Source organism: Sitodiplosis mosellana, unplaced genomic scaffold (assembly GCF_009176505.1).
Source record: "Sitodiplosis mosellana isolate CC-2019 unplaced genomic scaffold, AAFC_SMos_1.0 Smas_scaffold_6191, whole genome shotgun sequence".
NCBI classification, from domain to species: Eukaryota; Metazoa; Arthropoda; class Insecta; order Diptera; family Cecidomyiidae; genus Sitodiplosis; species Sitodiplosis mosellana.
The window spans coordinates 6,424,882-6,445,507 of NW_022601432.1; the positions used below are offsets into that span (position 1 = coordinate 6,424,882).

General features: G+C 36.6%; 1 protein-coding gene across 13 annotated transcripts; it reads left to right on the forward strand.

The window, feature by feature from the left end:
- Positions 1-956: 956 nt before the first annotated feature.
- Positions 957-20,507, forward strand: LOC129576981 (uncharacterized). Of its 13 annotated transcripts, XM_055463274.1 has the most exons (9): positions 1,417-1,731; positions 6,433-6,638; positions 7,090-7,355; positions 13,637-13,751; positions 15,798-16,075; positions 16,206-16,513; positions 16,612-16,788; positions 16,852-18,915; positions 19,002-20,507. In XM_055463274.1, the coding sequence occupies exons 3-9, from the start codon at positions 7,314-7,316 to the stop codon at positions 19,537-19,539; spliced, it is 3,522 nt and encodes a 1,173-aa protein (XP_055319249.1). In that variant the 5' UTR covers positions 1,417-1,731; positions 6,433-6,638; positions 7,090-7,313; the 3' UTR covers positions 19,540-20,507. The 13 variants fall into 13 exon arrangements, with proteins under 13 accessions (XP_055319257.1, XP_055319250.1, XP_055319256.1 ...); XM_055463275.1 differs by lacking the exons at positions 1,417-1,731; positions 6,433-6,638 and adding an exon at positions 1,109-1,349; XM_055463276.1 differs by lacking the exon at positions 6,433-6,638 and having other exon boundaries at positions 1,297-1,802.
- The last annotated feature ends 119 nt before the right edge of the window (positions 20,508-20,626 follow it).

The following is a 20,626-nucleotide window of genomic DNA, read 5'->3' on the forward strand; positions in this document are numbered from 1 at the left end:
ACCGATACCGGTTCAATTATGTCATTTTGTCCAACAAGAAGCTTTGTTTCCGTTACAAAGTCATCGAAAATTGCAATCAGCTCTAGACGACGGGGAAAATCGTTTAGGTTATGTACATAATGCAACGGCCGAAATGATTTGGAAATTTATAGGTGAATTATGGTTGTGTTTGTGAATTAAATTCCAGCCATTCGCTATGGTGGTGGCCGCGAAGTGTTTAGGTGCGCACGACTGTTTAGTGCTCACACTCATACACGGTATCACACGCTGATAGTTTTTTTTTCGCTTCATTATTTCTAAGGTAAGTCGGTCGGCATTTGAATTTTCTAACACACCGTTACATGTACATACAGAAAAACGAAGTCGGAATAGAATACATGCATTTGATATTTTTACAGCCCACAAACTAACACATGTGATTGTTTTTTGGTTTGAGATATTTTTTTTTCTTCTTCTTCATTGTTGTTGTTTGATTTGAAGTTCACACTGGCCATTTTCATTGGGCGCTACGAATTTTTTCAGTGCCGTGTGCTCAAACACGGCACAGATACAAACGAAACTTATGGCATTCAGGTGGATAGCTTAAAAGAGCTTATGACTACTAGAGCAATAGAATTCGATATGCGCGTACTCTCTCCAACTAGAGCTGCTTCTGGTGCTGCTACGGTTTGTTTTTTTTTTCGTTGATTTTGTTGTGGTTGTCGTCATTTTTCTCTCGTCTTTTTCAGTGTATTGTTAATTGGTCTTTTCGCTTTAGCTATTGTTATAGGCGAACGAGCCTTTATATGTTGTATTCTTTTTTCTCTCTTTCATTTCAACTGGAGTCGCATGCTTTGCCTAGTGTCGCACAATCGTGTATCTTTATACAATGTAGTTTTTTTTTGTGTGTTAAATTCCACTTCTTCTTTTCCCACTTTTGGGTAGATTATTATTATTCTCAGTGTGCTTTTCGTGTATGCGGTATATTGCGACGACGACGACGACGACGATGATAATCAAGCAACTCATTAAAGTGAATACTATAATAATATTGTGCGCTTTTTTTGTCTTTCTTTCTCGTTTTTTCGTTGTTTGTATTTATTTTATTTGCTCTCTTCGCTGGCAGTGTTGTCATACTCTTGTTCGTATGGTTTTTCTGTTTCATTCGTTACTCTTGCTTTTTTCCTTCGTTGTCTTTGTTGCCATTTTTTCTCTCGCTCTCCAAGTAAGCTGCTGGTGCTGCTGTTGTTGCTGTTTTTTTTCTCTTCTTCTTCTTCGGTATTGTATCGTCGTCTGAACTGCTGCTAAACACTTTTCATTCTCAAATTTGTTTTAAGGCAGATGACAGAATCACAACGAAACGACAAACGGTGGTGACAAACAATCACATTTATATATTTACGATTCCGTTCTGTACATGCATCCTATCACTTGTGTGGTTTTATCGTAGTAAAACTAAAAAGAAACAAAAAGTTATGCTGTGAATTCATTGGAAGTTTTGATCTAATTATCAAATTGAATTTAAATGAAAAGTGAAATCTATGAAGAAAACACAACGAAAGAAAAATGAATAAAAATGAAACAGAAAAGTTTCAATATGTTTAAAAAATGATCGTGATCACGTTTGCGAATTTCCAATTAAACGAGATATAGCTATAAATTTTTAATTTGGAATTCAATTAAGTTAAATGAAATGTGACCAAAATACGTTGTTCAATTGGACAACCCAATGGATTTGCAACAATGGGATAAGTACGTTACTATGGGCCGTCGATGGATGTGTGAACGCATGCAAACCGCTTTATCGAATTAAATTAATTAAAGTGCGTGTGACAAAATTGGTTTGAATTTGTTTTTAGGCTGGTCGTCGCATTCCGATTAGATTAATTCATTTACTTTTTGGTGTTTTTATCTTTGCGTTTTCTGTGTCCATATTAATTAATTTACGTACGCCTCACGATTCATTCATTCTCGCTGTCTCTCTGGCTCTCTTTGCTTCTTCTACACACTCGCGATGCGAACTACTTGCAAAATAATTAATTTGTAGTGTGCCTAATAATGTGCTTCAGCGTTGGATTGCAAAAACAGAAAACGAAAGAAGTAAAAAAAAAGCAGAAAAATATGGTCGAGTTGTGTGCTCGCGAGAGACAAGGCGTTCGCGTGAACTATTCATTTTCATATTATGTGTCCGGTGATATCAAGCATATGAATCGATATTTAAGCCAGATTTAGATGTGTGTCCGTGTGTGGGCCTTCCGTGCTTTTTGTCGATTTGTTGTCGCTACTTGCTGCTGCTTTGTTTTGACAATGAAACGAACGAAACATAATAAAAAAAATATGGATAAAAAAGAAACGGGCTGACAGCAAATCGCATTGTAGCATTGAAAACGGTTGCGCTATGTGTGTCCTTATTCTCCCAACAAGTTTAACGTTCATTGCTAATTGCGTCGGGTTATGTGTGTGTGTGTGTGTGTGTGTGCGCACGTACTCCACATTTAGAGTGTTTTGCATAAAAAACACAAGCAAAACAAAACAGAACTACATTCTCACCTCCAACAGAAGTGCGCAACTAATTTGCTTTTTGATTTCGTTGCAGCCGAAAAGCGAAGGCACACCAAGCCCAATATTTGAGTTCATTGGCTGCTTTAGACCTTTTGCTGATTTTCTGATTTCTAGAGTCTCTCTCTCTCTCTCTCTCTCTCTCTCTCTGTGTGTGTGTGTGTGTGTGTGTGAGCAGTGCTATGCTGTGCCCTGATCGTGCATCGAAAGTGAAAATATAAGTTTGCGAAATCGCAAGAAAAAAAATGCACTTTTTTCGACCATCTGTGAATGAATGACGGTATAATCTAACGTTAACGTCGTCGAATACGATCGCTGAACACTTCATCGATCACGACAAATGGAAATTTTTCATTTTTACACAACTCGAATAATGCCCATTTGTGTTTCAAATGAGAAAATTCACTGCATATTGATCCGTCTCGCATACATTTACACAGAGAATAAAAATTGATGTGAATGCATTTTTGCCTTCTCATTGTGTCACATGCATCAACGATGGCGACATTTCACACTACGTAATGATTTTCTTTGAAGAACTTTTTTTTCTCGCTCATTCACTCGATCGCGTTCTCCTTTGAGCGATCCTTTGCTCTTTTGATGTCTGGCTTGAGATTCAAAAGTCTGCGAACATTGTCATACGATGTTCTCTATGCTGCGGTTCATTTTTGCACCAATTTATTGAGCCTTTGATCAATTATTAGCTTTTTCGTCTCCCTTTTTTCACTCGAAGCCACATTTGATTATTTCTACTGCATAAAATGAAAACCGTTCATATTTGGGATGAAAGAATGGACGTGTTTTTTTGTTGATGGATTTTTTTCATTTTTTTTTCTTCGGTCAACTCAAATTGACGCTCAATGTTATGGGCAATGTAGCATACATATGAAGGCATGTGCCCACACTCGTGGCAGATGAGCTAACATTTGATTTTCTACATTCTTTTGACATTTTTTTTTCTCTCTCTTCATCTCTCATGTCACATCAGTTTTCATTTTATCGAGATATTATGTCATTGGAGTGTGTCGTTGTGTGTTCTTTGTTATTGTTGTTGCTGCTGCTTTAGTGGCTGTGTACATTTCTCGTTTCGGCGTTTGGAGCGCGTTTGTTGAGAGAGAAACTCGTTTTATTCGCCCATTTAACTTCCATGAAATACCACGCAAAATAATTGTAATTGTATGTTGCCAATTTTCATCATCGTTTGATACATAAGCAGCCACAGAATTCATTTAAACTCGATTAGATTTGCGTTTGAAAGCGATCCACCACCACCACCACCACCATCACTACCATGGTAATTATTGAATCGAGTGTTTCAATTACAAACATATGCGCTTGAGATTCGATTTTCATTATCGTGTCGACTTTCAAAATATGCGCAATGCCTGTGGTTGTTGTATTGTATGTAGCGGCGTGGTTCGTTCCCCCAAAATAAAAAACTCGATATCGATTCGAATTCATTAACTGTTTGTTTACACACAACCTATAATAGCTAGATGGTGTATACACTCCTCTATTTTCCATAATTTTCCCATTTTGTCATGACACTCTTGTGTGTGGTATAATGTCTGTGATTCAGTTGCTGAAATCTGAAATTATATTTTTCACATTTCATGCCATTTATGATTTGTTTTGGCCAAGTAGGATTTAAAAATTGCGTTTTACGCTAGCTGATTTCACATTAGCTCTTTCGATTTTTCTCAAAAGTGAGTGAAAGGGATGGAAACAGCGAAAGCAAAAAATAGTCAGTGTGCCGGGCCCCGTTCCACATCGGAAATCCATTAGCAAAATTAGTTTTGTAGAACAAAAAGTCTTCATTGATATGCGCAATCCATATTGAGACTAAGCCGTAGTCAACCAAGCGAAGAATTTGGTTTGTCATTTACTTTAAACCGTTGCCGCTTTAAATTATCGAATGTACCAGAAATGCATACGCCAATTCGTCCCCAACTCAACTACGACTCTCAATTGTGTGTAATTCACATCTTCTTCGTATATTTATCGATTTGTTTATATATAATGTAATTAACAATTTGCAATAGACACGCAAAATGGGTCGTATGAACGAAAAAAAAGACGTTTTTTTTCTCTGTGATAAATTGCGCACCGTTTCGCTTTCATTATAATTATCTACGACAAAAAATGTTTTGTGTGTACCAATCGTTCATTCACCAGCCCAATGTGTCGATGTCTCTGAAGACTGAAACGTATACCGTTCGAACGAAAAATGTTCAAAACAAAATGTATTCATCATTTTGTGTATATTAGCGGCAATGCGATGATGTCACTTTTAGCACAAAGACGATCTCGTATTTATGCACACAATTCCATATAGCACACGAAATTTTGCGCGGTGACGACAACGACGACGACGATGAAGCAAAAACAAGCCACAAGAGAGAGAGAGAATGAAGAGCGCTACGCGCTGAGGAGTTGAAAGTGTGAATATGTTTGTTATTATTTGCGTTCATTAAAATTTGTGTGTTGGCTGCTGTGTGTCGTTTGTCGCAATTACTTTATTTATGGAATGGAGTTTTAAGTTTTTCTTATATGAGAGTAAATGAAAATAAACACAAGTCATTCTATTTTCAAGTTCTGTACACAACACAAACATACATACTAGAATGCTCATAAATCGCAATCGAAGGAGCAAAACCGTCATGCAAGCCCCAAACGACCGAACGAGTGAAAGAACGAATGAACGTTTCAAATCGGTGATCAGGCCAGGCCGCATTGAAAGTGTCTTTAACAGAAATTGATTTGCGCGCGTAACAATACAATTTCTGGGCCTAACCTTATGTTTGTTCGAATATGTAAGCTTGCTGTTAGCTTATATAGAATTATTTATTCCGTTTTGTTTGTCGTTTCGTTTATTTCATTTATTTCAATTCAAATATTTATACTTTGCACACACTTCATACTTCTTTTTTTCTTCTCTCTCCTGTTGTTGTTAAATCAATACCAGCGAGAAACGCAAAATTCCGTACGGAAAACCGTTGCCTCCATTATTCCAAGCGTCAACATCTTTAGGTTTAGCTATTGGTTTTTATTTGAATATTTTCGTTATTGGTTGATTTTTACAAATCGAACGAGCTATTATTATTCAAATTCATCGCCTCAACACTTTCATTTTATGTTATGAACATAAGCGCTTTTATTTGGAATTGAGAATGCGACCGATGGCGTCGGCAACACACTCCAACCAATCATCCATCCATCGATCCATCGATCCACCCAGCAGTGCTCGGTCAAGATTTCTTCAAACTAGTTTATTATGGCCATGCCATGGGTGTCGAGTTCGCGGCAATCACATGGACAGGTCAATGCCGTATTAACACAATTACCCATAGTTTAAATCATTCCGTTTTCTCTCTATGAATTTCAATAGTGCGCTCGTGCGATATTGACATTCGCATCTGTTGATTGAAAATTATGCAAATCTTTGTGAATAACACTCGACATATGCATAGATTGTTTAGTTGAGTAAATATTTGCCCATAGAATCAACAAAAAAAAAAGATATCTTCTATCTTCCGTTTATCTGTCACTCATCATTCACGAAAATGTTATGTCGACTTTTTCTCTCTATGTGTTGTTTTTTTTGCCCTTCCTTTTGCCACTCTCTCTTTCTAGTCGACATCAAATTCGTCGTGCAAAAAGCCGACATTTTCGCAAGCACACACGAAATTTATCAATGGGTGAGCAGCCCGAGCGACATTTTCAGTTTAGAACCAAATTTAGTTTTTGGCCGACATAATTTGTGAACACATTGTGGCGTGTGTGTGCGCGCGGTGAGCTTACAACGTCTTGCGACGGGATTATCTGTATTCGATAGAACGTAAATTACAAAATGCGTACAAATTGTTGATTTAATTTTCTTTTCCGTGGAAAAAGCGCTTAATGTCATTTAATCCACGTACACAATTTATCGAGTTGTTAACCGAACATGTTTGTGAAATTCGTTTGATGTTGTCATGGTTTTTATAATGGATTTTCCGATAAAATGCGAACGGCATGGCATATTGTCGACCCTCTGGGAATCACATCAAATTAGTTGGTAAAAATTAAAGCACCAGCCAACAAAGCCAAAACTCACACAGGTAAAGAGTTTCAACAATTTTCTTTGTTCAAGTAAATAATTCATTAAAAAAAACATTTTTGCGACGATAAACCTGACAATATCAAACGACATATAAAAAAAAATAACGATAAACAGCGATTCAACAATTCGATGATCTAATCTCAAATGTTTTCAAGTTCGATTCGCTATTTTCGGTCAATAACGAATTCCAACTTAAACTAAAAAAAAAAAAAACAAGGAGAAGAGAAGTGTTAGTGAAAATATCAGCCAAAAGTGGATAGTTTCGCGCATTAAATGCTGTATTTTATGTGAATTTTGTGTCTATTCGTTTGATCAGAAGCATCAACAAACGAGGCGTAATCACTAATAAACGATGTCTGATAAAGAAAAGCTGGTTTATGTGCGATATTAGCCGTTGGTTATAATTTGTTTTTTCTCTTCTTTTTGTTTCATATTTGGGCTTTCAACAGGATACGAAACGACAGTTTTGTTTGTGAAATATGACAAGCCAAGTTTGGTGTGACAAAAACCATAACTAAAAGAAGCAACAAACAAAAGAATAAGAGAAAAATATGTTTGATGTAAGCGAAAAGAAAAGTGAGCAGTGACAACAAAAATTTCGGAAGAAACTAATTTTCTAATAATAGAGAGTCGCAACACAAGGACTTCATAGCGATTGAAAAAGTGCCTTTAGATGATGCCAATATGGAATCGATGCTTTACGTCAACGGTGAATGTAAGTAAAACGTAATTGTTGTTGCTTTTTTTGTTCGATTTCTCAGTTTTCAGTTTTGGTGATTTATTTACTTTTTGACACAAACGGAGGCATTATTCCATCAACGATATGTACTGAATGTGTAACGATGAAAATGCGATGGTTCGTTAGGCACTTTACATGTAAATGAGACTAATTATCGCAGATTCATATTCAACCGAAATTAGTGAAACATCCAGATTCACTCTCCTTCATTTTCGAGTTTTGTCTGTCAATCAAAAACGATGAGGCATATTGAGTTTCAATTCCAATTCATTCGAGTTTTTTCTTTGTTTCACGTTTGCCGTTTTTTTTCTTCTTCTTCTTAGTTCTTCAACGCTTTTTATCTTTGGCCGGTTATTGACCGGTGTCTCGGTTAGAAATTGTGTAACAAATTCGATTCATACAACTGCAATTTTCTCTCTTTCGCCACCGTTGCCGCAACCGCTGCTACAACTCACTTCGTGCCAAAACACGATAATAGATGATGATGATGATGCTGTTGCGACTGCGGCTGCTGTCGATGGTGTGCACTATGTATGCCACATTTGATTTTGTAATTGTAGTCAAGTTGTACTTAATTAATCTGTCTAGTGCACCGAGTGTTACGAATTGTTTGTGTTTAATTTTCACATGTATTTACATATTGTTTACGCATCAACATGAAATGTTTGCTATAACATATGTCCACATTTCTCGGGCTTATCAAAATGCAATCAAATATGAGAAGTGGAACTGTTCTATTGTTTCAATTCTAACCGTCACCTTTTCCATAGGCACGTGTATTGCCATGCAATTAAACTGCCTGCATACAAAACAGTTTTCATGGATACACACGTATGTAAACATTGGTCTCGTTCTCATATTCCATATCAAAATATTTGTTCTGCTTAAAATACGAATTTCCATGAATATTTACTGTACAGTATAATAATTCAGCACGATACACGTTTTAGTAATTGGAAGATGTGAAATGCGAAACCACAAATCATGATTTTTGCAAAGAGAGAAAGATTCAAACCGACCGGAGTACACACATGAAATGTGTGTGTTTCTTTTTCTCGTTCGACAGATATGTGTTTTGTTTATAGAAGAAAGAAAGAAAGAAAACGAACACTCAACACACACACACTTCCACCTACATGAGAAATGTACACCATGGTACCATTTTCAGACGATGTCCAGCCAGACAGCATTTCAAGAAATCTCATCATTGGAAAGCTCAAATAAAGAAAGAGCGTCAAATTCAACTTGTATCAACATAACGCAATTAATAACATCAAATTCAAATGATTTCATTGTGAGTGCATTGGCATGAATCCGCAAAACGTTGAGCTCAATCAAATTAACGTCAAAAGTGTAACAAGATTTACTCTCTGAATGCTGTAACTGACGAAAACCAGAACAGTAATTTTTTTTTGCATCGATTGCATATGGCATCATTTTGTTCACTATGTTGACATATGAGCTAAAATGTTATATTTCTGGAACTAATTCAGTTTTTTTTTATTTACTTATTCCATTATCACCATAATTCTGATCAATATTTAATTTTTTTATTAAAGCTCATTGCTAACATGCAGCTTATATGTTGACAAGAGTTGCTAGCTGTACGCAATGTACATATCGTACGTTTCAATCTAAAGTAATAGTGCCAACGGAGGAGTATTTGTGCCCATTGGTAAATACGTGTTTGTAATTTTACGAAATAATGAAGCGATTATGGTGTGAGCGCGACAAGGCCGAAGTTATCGATCATCATCGAGCCCAAGTCTCAATGTGCACTGCAAATGGCAAACATTTTTTTTTGTTCTACCATATAATATACCGATTGTACATTGCAGTACCAAGAAGTCACACGATGTGCATTACGAATACCATTCGGTCGCATTTGGCTATTGAAGAGTAGAGTTCGATAGCGAGACATTTGAAGTCGTAGTTATTGTAATCGAATATGGTGCAAAAACCATTCGACTATGTCGTCGCTAATCAGATAATTGATAGCCATTGCGTTTGGAGTCGATTTGGCGTGATTTGCTGCAGCAATATCTCTTGTTGATGATCAACATAAAATGTGTGTTGTAATTTATATCGTTGCGACGATTGGTTTTGTTTCACCAATTTTATCGTTACATATAGTATTTCAATGGCATTTTCTGTAGAATTTTATAATAATTGAAGCAACCAACATCAATACGAAATGGATTAATTTCGATTTCAATTCAATGTGATACAAATAAACCTTTTGTTTTCGCGAATGAAACACTTTTGACTCAGTGACTCAGTTCAAATAAAACGTATGATAACGTTATCTATCGCCATAAAACCCATGATCTCTTTAAAAACCAGTCAAAAAATGAACAAAATTTACGCATTTTGCTCGCAATGAACAAAGTGAAATTCTATTTTCACCGCCAACAGTGTTTTCCACTTGAGCTCTATGATAAATGTTTAAAACCATTTATGTGTAACGTTGCTTTTTCTTTTGTTGTTGTTGTTGTTGCTGTTGCTGTTGCTGTTGCTGTTGCTGTTGCTGTTGCTGTTGCTGTTGCTGTTGCTGTTGCCAGAGCTTTTTTCTTTCATCCATTGCTTCACTGTGTGTAATTCAAACGTATAATTTCCGGTGGTAAATATTCCTTACGTTGCACTTTCGTTCAAGTGAAGCGCATTTGATTTATGTAAGTGCAACATGCCTGTGAGTTGGTAATCTTTCCAAAACTCTATTCGAGACGCGGTTTCTCTCTCTCTTTCTCTCGCTTATTTGCGACTAATAGGCAGCTTGTGTGTGTGTGTGTGTGTGCAGCAGTGTTTTCTCCTGTGAACACTCATTTTATATGCGCACGATCAAACTTTGATTAAACATTTCAAATGCACGGCTTCACACTCACAGCCTCTGTGGCAGTTCGATAAAATGACGATGGTCATTTATTTAAACATGAATTATACTTTCATAAATAATTGAGTTTGTCGTGTGTGCGCACGACATAAAATACATCAAAATATCCTCGATTTTCCATTTAAATCACTCGAAATTACATTTTACCATGTAGGCACACAACGCATCACGGCGATTAAATTTATGCCGTGCTCTTGTTGATGCCATCTAATGAAGGCGCTCAACGATTCTCGGCGCTAACACATGCGCCTATTGCACAATCTATAATAAAAAAAAACATTCACGGAGATGAGCCTCAAAACCATTTTGCCGGAATCTGTGAATATTTTTAAACCTTTAATTGAAGCGAAGTTTCGAATTCAGAGCAAATAACAAGGCGATTCATTCATTGCGTGTGTGTATGTCTGGTCGCCCGCTCACCCGTCATTTCAACACGATGATTTCAAGTCATTGTTCTATTTTGCTATTGACAATGGATATCATATTTCGATCGGAAACTACATCAAAGTAATCCAATGTGCAAATTGTGCATTGTACCCATCATGCTTTGATTAAGGTGGGATAAATATTATAATAAATAATGTGCGATTTCGAGTTTTATGCATTTTTCGCTAAATTCTCTCAAGTTTTCTTGCCAAAATATTTCCCAATTGATTCTTTTAGACTGTTTTAATTCTGGATACGGACGCGTCTGGCGTCTCAATTGATTTTATCTTGAAAAGCATCAAGCGCCAAAGAATGTATCTTAAACGGCTGTGTGTTTAAACAATAGTAACATTCTCGTTCGAAATGATCATGTTTATACAACGAGTTGATGCCAAATCGACATCGATTCAGAAAAAAATCATTGACTGTATGTTTATTATGTCGCCTGCCATTCAATTTTTGGTAAATAAATTTTTTATTACGCATGCTTGAGTATTACGCATGCTATAAAACTTAAGTCGACCACACTCGTTAAAATCAAAAATTTATATAGGATACATGATATAATCCATTGGTGTTGCACTCAACGCGGCTTTGAGAGGGAGGGTGGGAGGCAGAGCGAGAAAGAGAGATTGTGCATATGGAAAAGATGAATAAGAAATGACTGGAATGTTGATTTTATAGTCTTAACGCATTCCAATTCGATCGGCGGATAGATATAAACTGGCTTCGTTGTCTCTGGAATGATCCAATTAGACGCGATAATTCAATTGATGGATCTCGACGTCTTTCAAACCCACACTCACCTTGGAATGGAATACAGACGAGAAAAATGAAACGGGCAAAGAGCTTTGACTTTGCTGGTTTTCTTGTTCGTTATTATTGTTGTTTGTGTTGTCGTTGTTATTTTACTCATTGAAGAAATGAATAGTTGTCGAACGTATTTCGTGCATTGTAGGAAGAGAATTCATGGTTGTGTTAGATCGAAGTATATCCTACATATATTTATAGCGTAAAAGTACAAACATTCATCGTAAGGCAAAGGTAACAGTATTTATTGGTTTGGCAGCTGTGAGCGTCACTTATGTGGTTGATTTTGCAATATTTCTCGTTATTTTGCATTTAAATTAGAAGAAGAAGAAAAAAAATGGCAAACATTGAAATACTGCTCTTTCGCCAACGACGACACAGTTCTGGTCTGAATCAGCAAAAAAAAATCAACGTTTTTATTTGAATGACTTGAGTATATTCTTCTTTTCATTCATTCAATGTTTCTTCTACTCTGGCGATCTTTTCTCTCTCCATAGAGTAAGCACTTACACATGCATTTTCCCAGCGTCATATCTCATGACTATAATTCATCAGTTAGATATGTTAAGTCAAGTCAAGTAAATTACGTGCAATGCTCAAGTGTGCATTTCATTAGAATTCGCTGTGTACTAACTAATGCTGTGCGCTGAGCTGATCTCTGTGGCAAAAAAGCTATAACGTTTACTGCTTGAATGTAATTGACGTTGAGTTGAAATGGTAAATGAATTTTTTAGTTTCGAATATGGGATAAGAATTCGAACTTCATCTACACGCACTAACATACACACACATATATGCGCACAAACACTATTCGCAAGGGAATCAACATCTCACACAGCCACCATACGGTTGCATGCCTAAGATTTTCGGTCTCTATTTTAAATGTCCTAAAATAGATGTTGCTATCTCAAATAGGCTCTGTGATCTATCACTCTGCCTCGTAGTGCAGTGTGTGTCTTGGGGCACATTGAGTTCGTTTGATTTTGGTTAAGCAAAAAAAATAATAATAATAAGATACAACACACTTCGGTCATAAGATGTTGAAATTATGAGAGTCGCGACTCTAAAATACACACACTAACACATACATCGCACTCATACCAACGCCACCGCTAGCCGTATGTGCACGAAACACAAATTTAGTCACAATCACAACTGAACATCGAAACATTTCAACGTTTCGTATGTAAACGAATCGTTTCGATATTCATTCAGCAGCCGCTGCAGCATCGCCAACAACAAGAAGAACTGAGAAATAATAATAACAACAGCAGCAGCAGAAGCAGCACAACAATCGAATTAAAGGCACCGAACGAAACCAAAACGGAAAAAAATTACTCTCAGCGAATAAGTAATTTTTAAAACAGTCATCTCTCGATGGTATTCTAGTAAAGAGCCTTTCCATATTATATGTGGTGAGCGTGTGAACAACGTAACGGGTCGCACAACAACAGTAACAACAACAAAAAGATACCGATTCCAAAAAAAAACGGAGTGTGTTGTTGTTTCTCTCGTGTGTTTCGGGAAAAAAGAAAACAAAAAGATCGGTGCTATCGATAAGAAAACGTCTCAGTTAAAACTGAAAATCTGAACCGTATGTGCAATCATTTGTGATGTGCATCAAGAAACAGTCAGTCGAAAGTCAACGTTATGGTGTAAAACAATAGCCAATAATTTAAACGATTTCCCGGTTGAAATATTGAAATCCGTTGAAATTCGAATCAAGCCGTTTTTGTCGATTCACCCGAAAAAAGTAAACCCAGTATAAGACGTGACATGAACGCGAATAATAAAAACCACTTTCATATATTTGGTATATGAGAACAAATGGTCAATATTTTTGTGTTCGATAAAATCCAAATTGGTTGCCGTTCATTTGTCCATTTCAACCAGTTGATGTCGTCGTTGGCGGCGGTGGTGGTGGCGGAGACTGTCGTGAATTGTGTGTGTGTTTAGTTTCGCGTGCTTAACAACCATTCGCAATATTTGTCCATCGAATTGAATTAGATTAAATCGCAAAATTGATTTTGTTGTTCAATGTGCGACAACTACGACACGAATCATTCATATTATTTGCTGTGAAATCGATCAATTGAAAAGAGAAATAACCATGTGGAATCGATTATTTAAGAGTAAATCATCGAAAGACGGTACCGGCAAAAAGAGAAAATTTTCCAGTATTATTAAGAATTCATCGAGTGAATCACGGTCGTCCAAAGCAAGTGGCAGCAAACATTCCAACAGAGGTATTTTTTTAATCCATTTCACCCGCCCAAAATGCGTCTACACGAACAGTGTGTCTATCGATAATAACATGAGAAATTGTGCAGTGTTTGTTAAAAAAAAAAACGAGAATACTTGATAATTTCGTCGAAACACACCAATTTTGCATTGGCACCAATTTCGTGATCAGATAAGATAAATGAAAATGCGACAATTGTTTTCGTTGTGTTCGTTCGTTCATTCGTATCGATTGTGGCCAGTTTAGTTCTATTTTTTAAAAAATGTATAAATAGTTTTCGCGTAATCATAACGATAATTTAAACGAACCAAAAATCGATCGACGCTCAATAATTTCCGCAACAATGATAGAGGACTAGTGTATATTTCAAGGTTACGCGCGGTTTTCTTTCCCCCTATCTCTTTCGTTTATTTAAGCTGGTTCCAATTTCGATTCGCCATAAAACATATGAATTTAAATTTGAACATATTCCCAAGACGATCAATCTATTACGCCAACGAAAACCCAAATTCACCAGCTTAACATCGAAATAATATTTTAAATACAAAATTAAAATCAAACTTAAGATAGAAACGCCAAAAATTTGGTCATTTCAACTGTGTGTCACTTTGATATCTCTGATCGTTGAGCAAAGAAGATGCGTATGTACTTTTGACTTTATGGTTATTTACAAGAAGAAGAGTTTTTGTTTAATAAAACCTACAAATGTTGAATTAAAAACCGAACTCGTTTTCATGGAAAATGACCTTACCGCGCAATGCTGCCGCTGCTGGTATAAGAGCATATAATTGTAATAAGTTTTTGGCTCAAAGTGTAAAATATTCATTCCTTTGTTGAAATTCAGATTGAATTCCAGCATATATGATGATTTACCAATAATTATGTGCTTGGGTTTGATAGAACAACAACAAAAACAACAGCAAAGAGCTAAATAAATTCCAACCCCACGCAATATCAGTGAACAAGCAAACAATAAATGTTCGGGCAAGTTTGCCATGATCAAGCATCTTTTGTTTCTTCAAAGAAATACACCAATTGACCATTGATTTTCATCAATCAATCGTCCATTCCAAATTGCAGATTGACAATTTTTTTCTTCGTTTTGTTTCATTTGCAAGCATTGGATAATCAAAATACGGTGCATTAGATAAAGTGCCATTAATTTTGGAGCCACGTTGTATTAACCAGCAGGTTAACGCGCGGCTTCGTGCATATTTTTTTAATGGCGACATTTAAGTCTCACATTCCTTTTCATCAGCGCATATGTATGCATAGGTATATGAATGTGAGCTCCAAACCGATTGGATTTTCGAATTGAAAAATCCAAACCAAAATACTCGTCGTCGACCCGTCGTCGCAACACGTAATTATGATCGTTTTGTGCATGGGCGGTGTCCATGATCGCTGAAATATCGTTATATTGCAAACACACAACGCTACAAATCAATTCCATAATAAAAAAAAACACTTTTTGTCCATATTAAATGAATTTGAGTATGTTTTGCCATTTGGAAAACGGTTTTGTGTAAGTGTGTTGATTCAACAATACTGTTGAACAGTGTTCATGGCAAAATGGGAGAGAGAGACGTCAAACTATATCAAAAACGTTTTCTTTCAAATATGAATTTCAAGATGTTGCATTTTATTGGAATGATTTGTATGAATATACCGATTTTATATGATTTTTAAGTTGAAAAACCCTGAAACGAGCACCAAACTTCGACCGTTTGAAATCGAATTTCAATTAATCAATTTGATCCGATGAAAGGAATATCAGCTGAGGTTATTTAATTGATTTGTGCCACGAAAATTTATGGAAAAATCGATCGGTTTCATGCGCTGAAGAATTTCTTCTAAGAAAATATTGCTAATACACGGAAAGGGTCAATTAAAAGATTGGAAAAAAATGAATGAACTCCAAATATTTCCAAAACAAATGATCGCAGTTTTTATGTTGTAATTAAGGAAATATAATCTGCATGTGAAAAATGATTTTTTTCAATTTCTTCTGACTTTGACACTAAACAACCAATACCATTTCTCTTTGCAGTTCTCTCTGATTCGGAAGATGTCATTGATACAGGTCCGGAGAATGTTGAGCTCGTGCCTTGCTCAATATGTACCCGAACTTTTACCCCGGCAGCATTGGACAAGCATATCGGAATATGCGAAAAAATGCATATTCAAAAACGAACACCATTCGATTCATTTAGGCAACGAAAAGTTGGCACCGACCTAGAAACATACCTACCATCAAACTATGGATTAATTACGAAATCGAAAACTTCCAAATTGTCTCCAACAGATACGAAATCCGCATCCAGATCGGTAAGTTCTCTTTTTAGTTCTGCTGCTGAAAGTCATTCGTTCAGATTTTTATGGTGATTTGCTGATTCCATCCAAATCTTCATCTCAATATCTTTTTTTTATGGAATTCCTTTGCTGAAAAAAAAAATAGATTTCGAGTGTGTATGATGCATCAACCAAACTGGCGAGTCGCCGCGTCACTCCAACGAAAGAGGTTCCAAAAATGATGTCAAAGGAGACGCCATTGATGAATAGATCGATGATGTCTAAACGAAGCTTGGGCCCGATCAATGAAGTGTGTCCACATTGTAGTCGATCGTTCGGTACGCGAGCATATGATCGACATGTGGAATGGTGCCGTGAGAGAATCAGGATCGCCGCTCCGACATTGTCAGCACAACAGCATCTGGCCAAAGAACGTATGCAAGCTCGAACAAAATACAAGGCTCCAACACTGAGGTATGTTACATTTTCAAAATCACTCCACCAATTTTAAACGAAACCAGATGATTGACTTTCTTGTGTGCTTATGTGAATGTGTTTGTTTATGTACTTAGGTCGAAACGAGAGAAGAACCGAGAAAAGTACTCCAGTCTTAGTGAATCGATGAATAATTTGTCGGACAGTGGTGGTGTTAGCATAATGGATTTCAATTCGGTGGCTGATCCATACGAAAGAGGCCGCAAATCTAGCATCATGTCTCTGTCGATGACATCGTCCATCGCAAGTGATGGGTAATTAGCATTTAATTTGAGTTATTAACTGAAACCATGTGCATAACAAGTTCTTTTTTTCAGCGGATTTTCCGACAAATATGATCCGTTTATTTCGGCCAAGCGTCAATTTGAAGATCTGTTCAATGCAAGCAACATTGCAACATCAACACCGGCCAAAGGGGCTCGGTCACCAACGGGTGCAAATATGAGCAAATCATTATGCGCCGCGAAGTCACCATCGAACCATTCACCGTCTAGTCCAATAAAAAATCAAAGTTTATCTAAGTCAAGCTTTCGACGAACGTCATCGCTTCGTGTGCCGAAGAAGACGTCACCAATATCGTTTATGCCAAAATACAAGCCATCCATTCAACGTGGCATCTCCGATGAGGGACCAATTTCGTCGAATTTCATGAAACCCGAAGAGTATGACGAAATTCCAGTTAAAAGTCATGCCGCCATCATACCGCCCGATTTGGTACCAAAATCACCGAAACCCTCAAGCAACCATCGCGAACTACGCGAACCAATATCATCAACACCATCGCCGATTATTGTCAAACGACAACTGTGCAACAGTGCAAATCGTCGAAATATATCGGGCGATGTAAAAAATGCCGCTGATTTCCCATTGACAAAAACCGATTCGTTGGCCGCATTTCTGCAGTTTGAAGACGAATTGGAGAGCTCGCTAGCGGCAAAAAACCACGAAAAACTATCGGAAAAAGAGTTGAAGGACAAGAGTAATAATTTGAACAAAAAATCACTATCTGAACTGATCGACAACAAAACGAATGACTCAAATAATGAATTTGGCGGCGGTGGTGGAGATCGATTGCCAGCGATTGAAATACAAACACCACAACGATTGCAAAGCAATCCCATTAAATTAGCGCCAATTGAAAAGCCATTGATTAAACATAAGATAATGTTGGAGCCACTTACCGCAAATCATTCAGAATGCAATAAAAATAATAACAATAATATTAATAATGATGACATAAGAATCGATGACAATGACAATACCATCGATTCATATTTAATTAATTCATGTGATAATTTAAGATTAAGCAATGTATCGAAATTACCCAATGAATCGAGTAGTTTTGATCAGACAAATTATTGTGTGACCGAAGCGACGGATGCATCGATTGAAAATCATCTGGTCACAAATGCAACCAATTTCAATTGTGATTCCACACGTTTATCGTCCAGTGCCGAGAGTATTGATTCACATCAAAATATGGAGCTAATTGTAAACTTGAAAAATATCAATGACACCGCCGATAAACGTAATCCAAAGCGTCAGATGCAATTGCATAAAGATAATTTGCTATTCGATAATGCGATAACCATTGGATCGACCGACAATCAAATCAATCAAACCAAACAGCTCGAAGAGGACATCGATGTGGATGATAACAACATGAAAAATGCATCGATTACATCACCATCTCCGAAGGAACCGAAAACACAATCGAAATTCGATGATGATTGCAATAAGATCGGACGAAAGCTGTCTGCAAAAGATGTGCAAAATTTGGAAACACTTTTTGATGATTTTGATTTGGAGGAGTTCATCTCAACGTTTAGTGATAACGAGCAATTTCCGATTTTCAAAAATTACAAGGAAATGGGAACGGACCAGAAGCGGGTGTCTAGCCGCAAACAATACGGCAGTGAGTCAACGAGTGAAGAGTCCGAATTCGATGAGAAGTTTGATACAAGCGATATTGATGTCAGCGAAAGAGAAAGAACCGCATCGGCAAACAGTTCAATTGAACACCGCGGCGGTGGCAAGTGTGACAGTGTTGGTAGCTCGGAAGCAAATCGAAAACGTGAATCGTTCGAAAGGAAAGTGCTAAAAAAGCCAGATGTAACAGCCGAAGCGGAAAAGCGAATGCAAATTGAATCGGAGCTCAGTAAATTGGGCCAAAGGAAACATACGACCGATACGAAACTCAGTCAATTACAGGAAATACTTGGCGAAACCGGTGAAATGTCTCAAGCAGAACGAGAACTTTTGGCAAGCGTTCAAGAGCTAAACAGCATGTGCGATGACTCAAAAACTCTGGACCTAACGTCAGATGTGTTTAGTCCAAAGACGAATGACGCTTCTGCGTCTGCAGAGGCTACATTTAAGAGGTAAGACTTGTTGAGACTGACCTTTTTTCTTGCCTTTTTATGAATCATTTCTAATATTTTGATTATTGTTTTTTTTTTCGTTTCAGTTTATTCCTTCAATCGCCCGGCGAGAAATCTAACAACAACGGATCGATTCGCTTCGGCCAACGTAACCGTCATCAGCCGTTCAACTATCAAATGCCTGAAATTGTCGGACTGGCATCTCCCAATACGAGCAAAGATTTGGGACGTTTCAAAACCACACCAATCGAGTATTTGTCGTCCTTGAAAAGCGACACCACTAAACTTAGCACGAATGGAACCAAACTGAATGCCTCACTCAATGGCTTCGATCGAGTTTTACCTCCAATCGCTGTACACAAAAATGATTCACAAAATATTTACAACACAATCAACATGACATCAAGCTATCACCACGATACTCGTGTCGATCCACTACATCAACACAAAATTACCAGCAATGATCGCATCAAACTCTCCTCATCTAGTACCACATGCAGAGAGTCCAATTTGAGCGCAAATCAAAAATTGACGAAATTTTGCCACGAATGCGGCGCTCGGTTTATCGTTGACCAAGCGAAATTCTGTATGAATTGCGGTGTGAAGCGAGCTAATCTCGACTAGAGAATATACATTTTGTTTGGCAATATACTATAAGTATACAGTGGATGAGCCAACAATAAGTGTGTGTGTTTTAAATTACTTTTATTATTGTGTTTAGGAATGTATACAATTTTTATATCACACATCCAAATCACAAACAAACAAGAAAAATACAGGCAACATTTTTTTTCTCTCTTTATTTTATACATACATTTATCCAATTTAATAATCATCATTAATTGAAACCGAATGAGCTCTATATATTTCACCATTAGATTTACAAATTTGTCACAAAAACTACTTAAACAAAAAAAATTGACATTATTTATATGAACACACGATGTTTATCTAGTTTTTTAAGCAAACAATCTGTTACAATTACCTTGTATTGGTTTTCTAATCAAACAGTGTCATCAAAAGCAAAAGAAGAAAAACGAAACTTTATCCAAAATGCACACACAGTCACATCAATTCTTACCACAATTGAAATAAATTACAAAAAGGATCAATTAGCGAAGCTGAATGCGATCGTCTGTTCCTCCCCTTCAAAATGCTTGAATTTCTATTGTGTGTGTATTTCTTTTTCTCTCTAAAACTTTGTTGCAGAATGAAGAGCGCAGGAAGCGTTGGAATTCCTAAAAACCGTCACAATAAAGACATAAAGACATTAACGCAAAACAAATGTTAATTAAATCTTTTATATCATTTAAAAAAAAAATTCGTTTTATATCATAAATTTAATTGTTTGAATTTAAAAAATGAAATCATCATTAGTTACCGTATCATTCGTCTTCGAGAAGAACAACGTTTTTTTTTTAACATTTTATAAAATTCTGTTATTGTGTCAAATTTAATTTAAAAAAAAATTAGTTTGTTAAATGAAATAGCATGGATTAACAAAGGCTGACCTATTTTTTTAGTTTTTGCTGTTGATGGACAAAAAAGTTAACCCAGAATAAACGTGTAAATGCGCACACATGCAATCGTCATGGATGAGTTTAATTTTTTTCCCAACGAAATCGGACTTTAAAAAATGGAATAAATACAATCACAATTGGCCCCCTTAATTCATAGTCTAATAAAAATCTGCAATTTTTTTTAAATCAGG

Coding starts and splice junctions, on each gene's coding strand:
- LOC129576981 (XM_055463275.1), top strand. CDS start 7,314: ATGATGCCAATATGGAATCGATGCTTTACGTCAACGGTGAAT. Junction 7,356..13,636: donor GCTTTACGTCAACGGTGAAT/GTAAGTAAAACG, acceptor CGATTATTTAAG/AGTAAATCATCGAAAGACGG. Junction 16,789..16,851: donor TCGTCCATCGCAAGTGATGG/GTAATTAGCATT, acceptor TCTTTTTTTCAG/CGGATTTTCCGACAAATATG.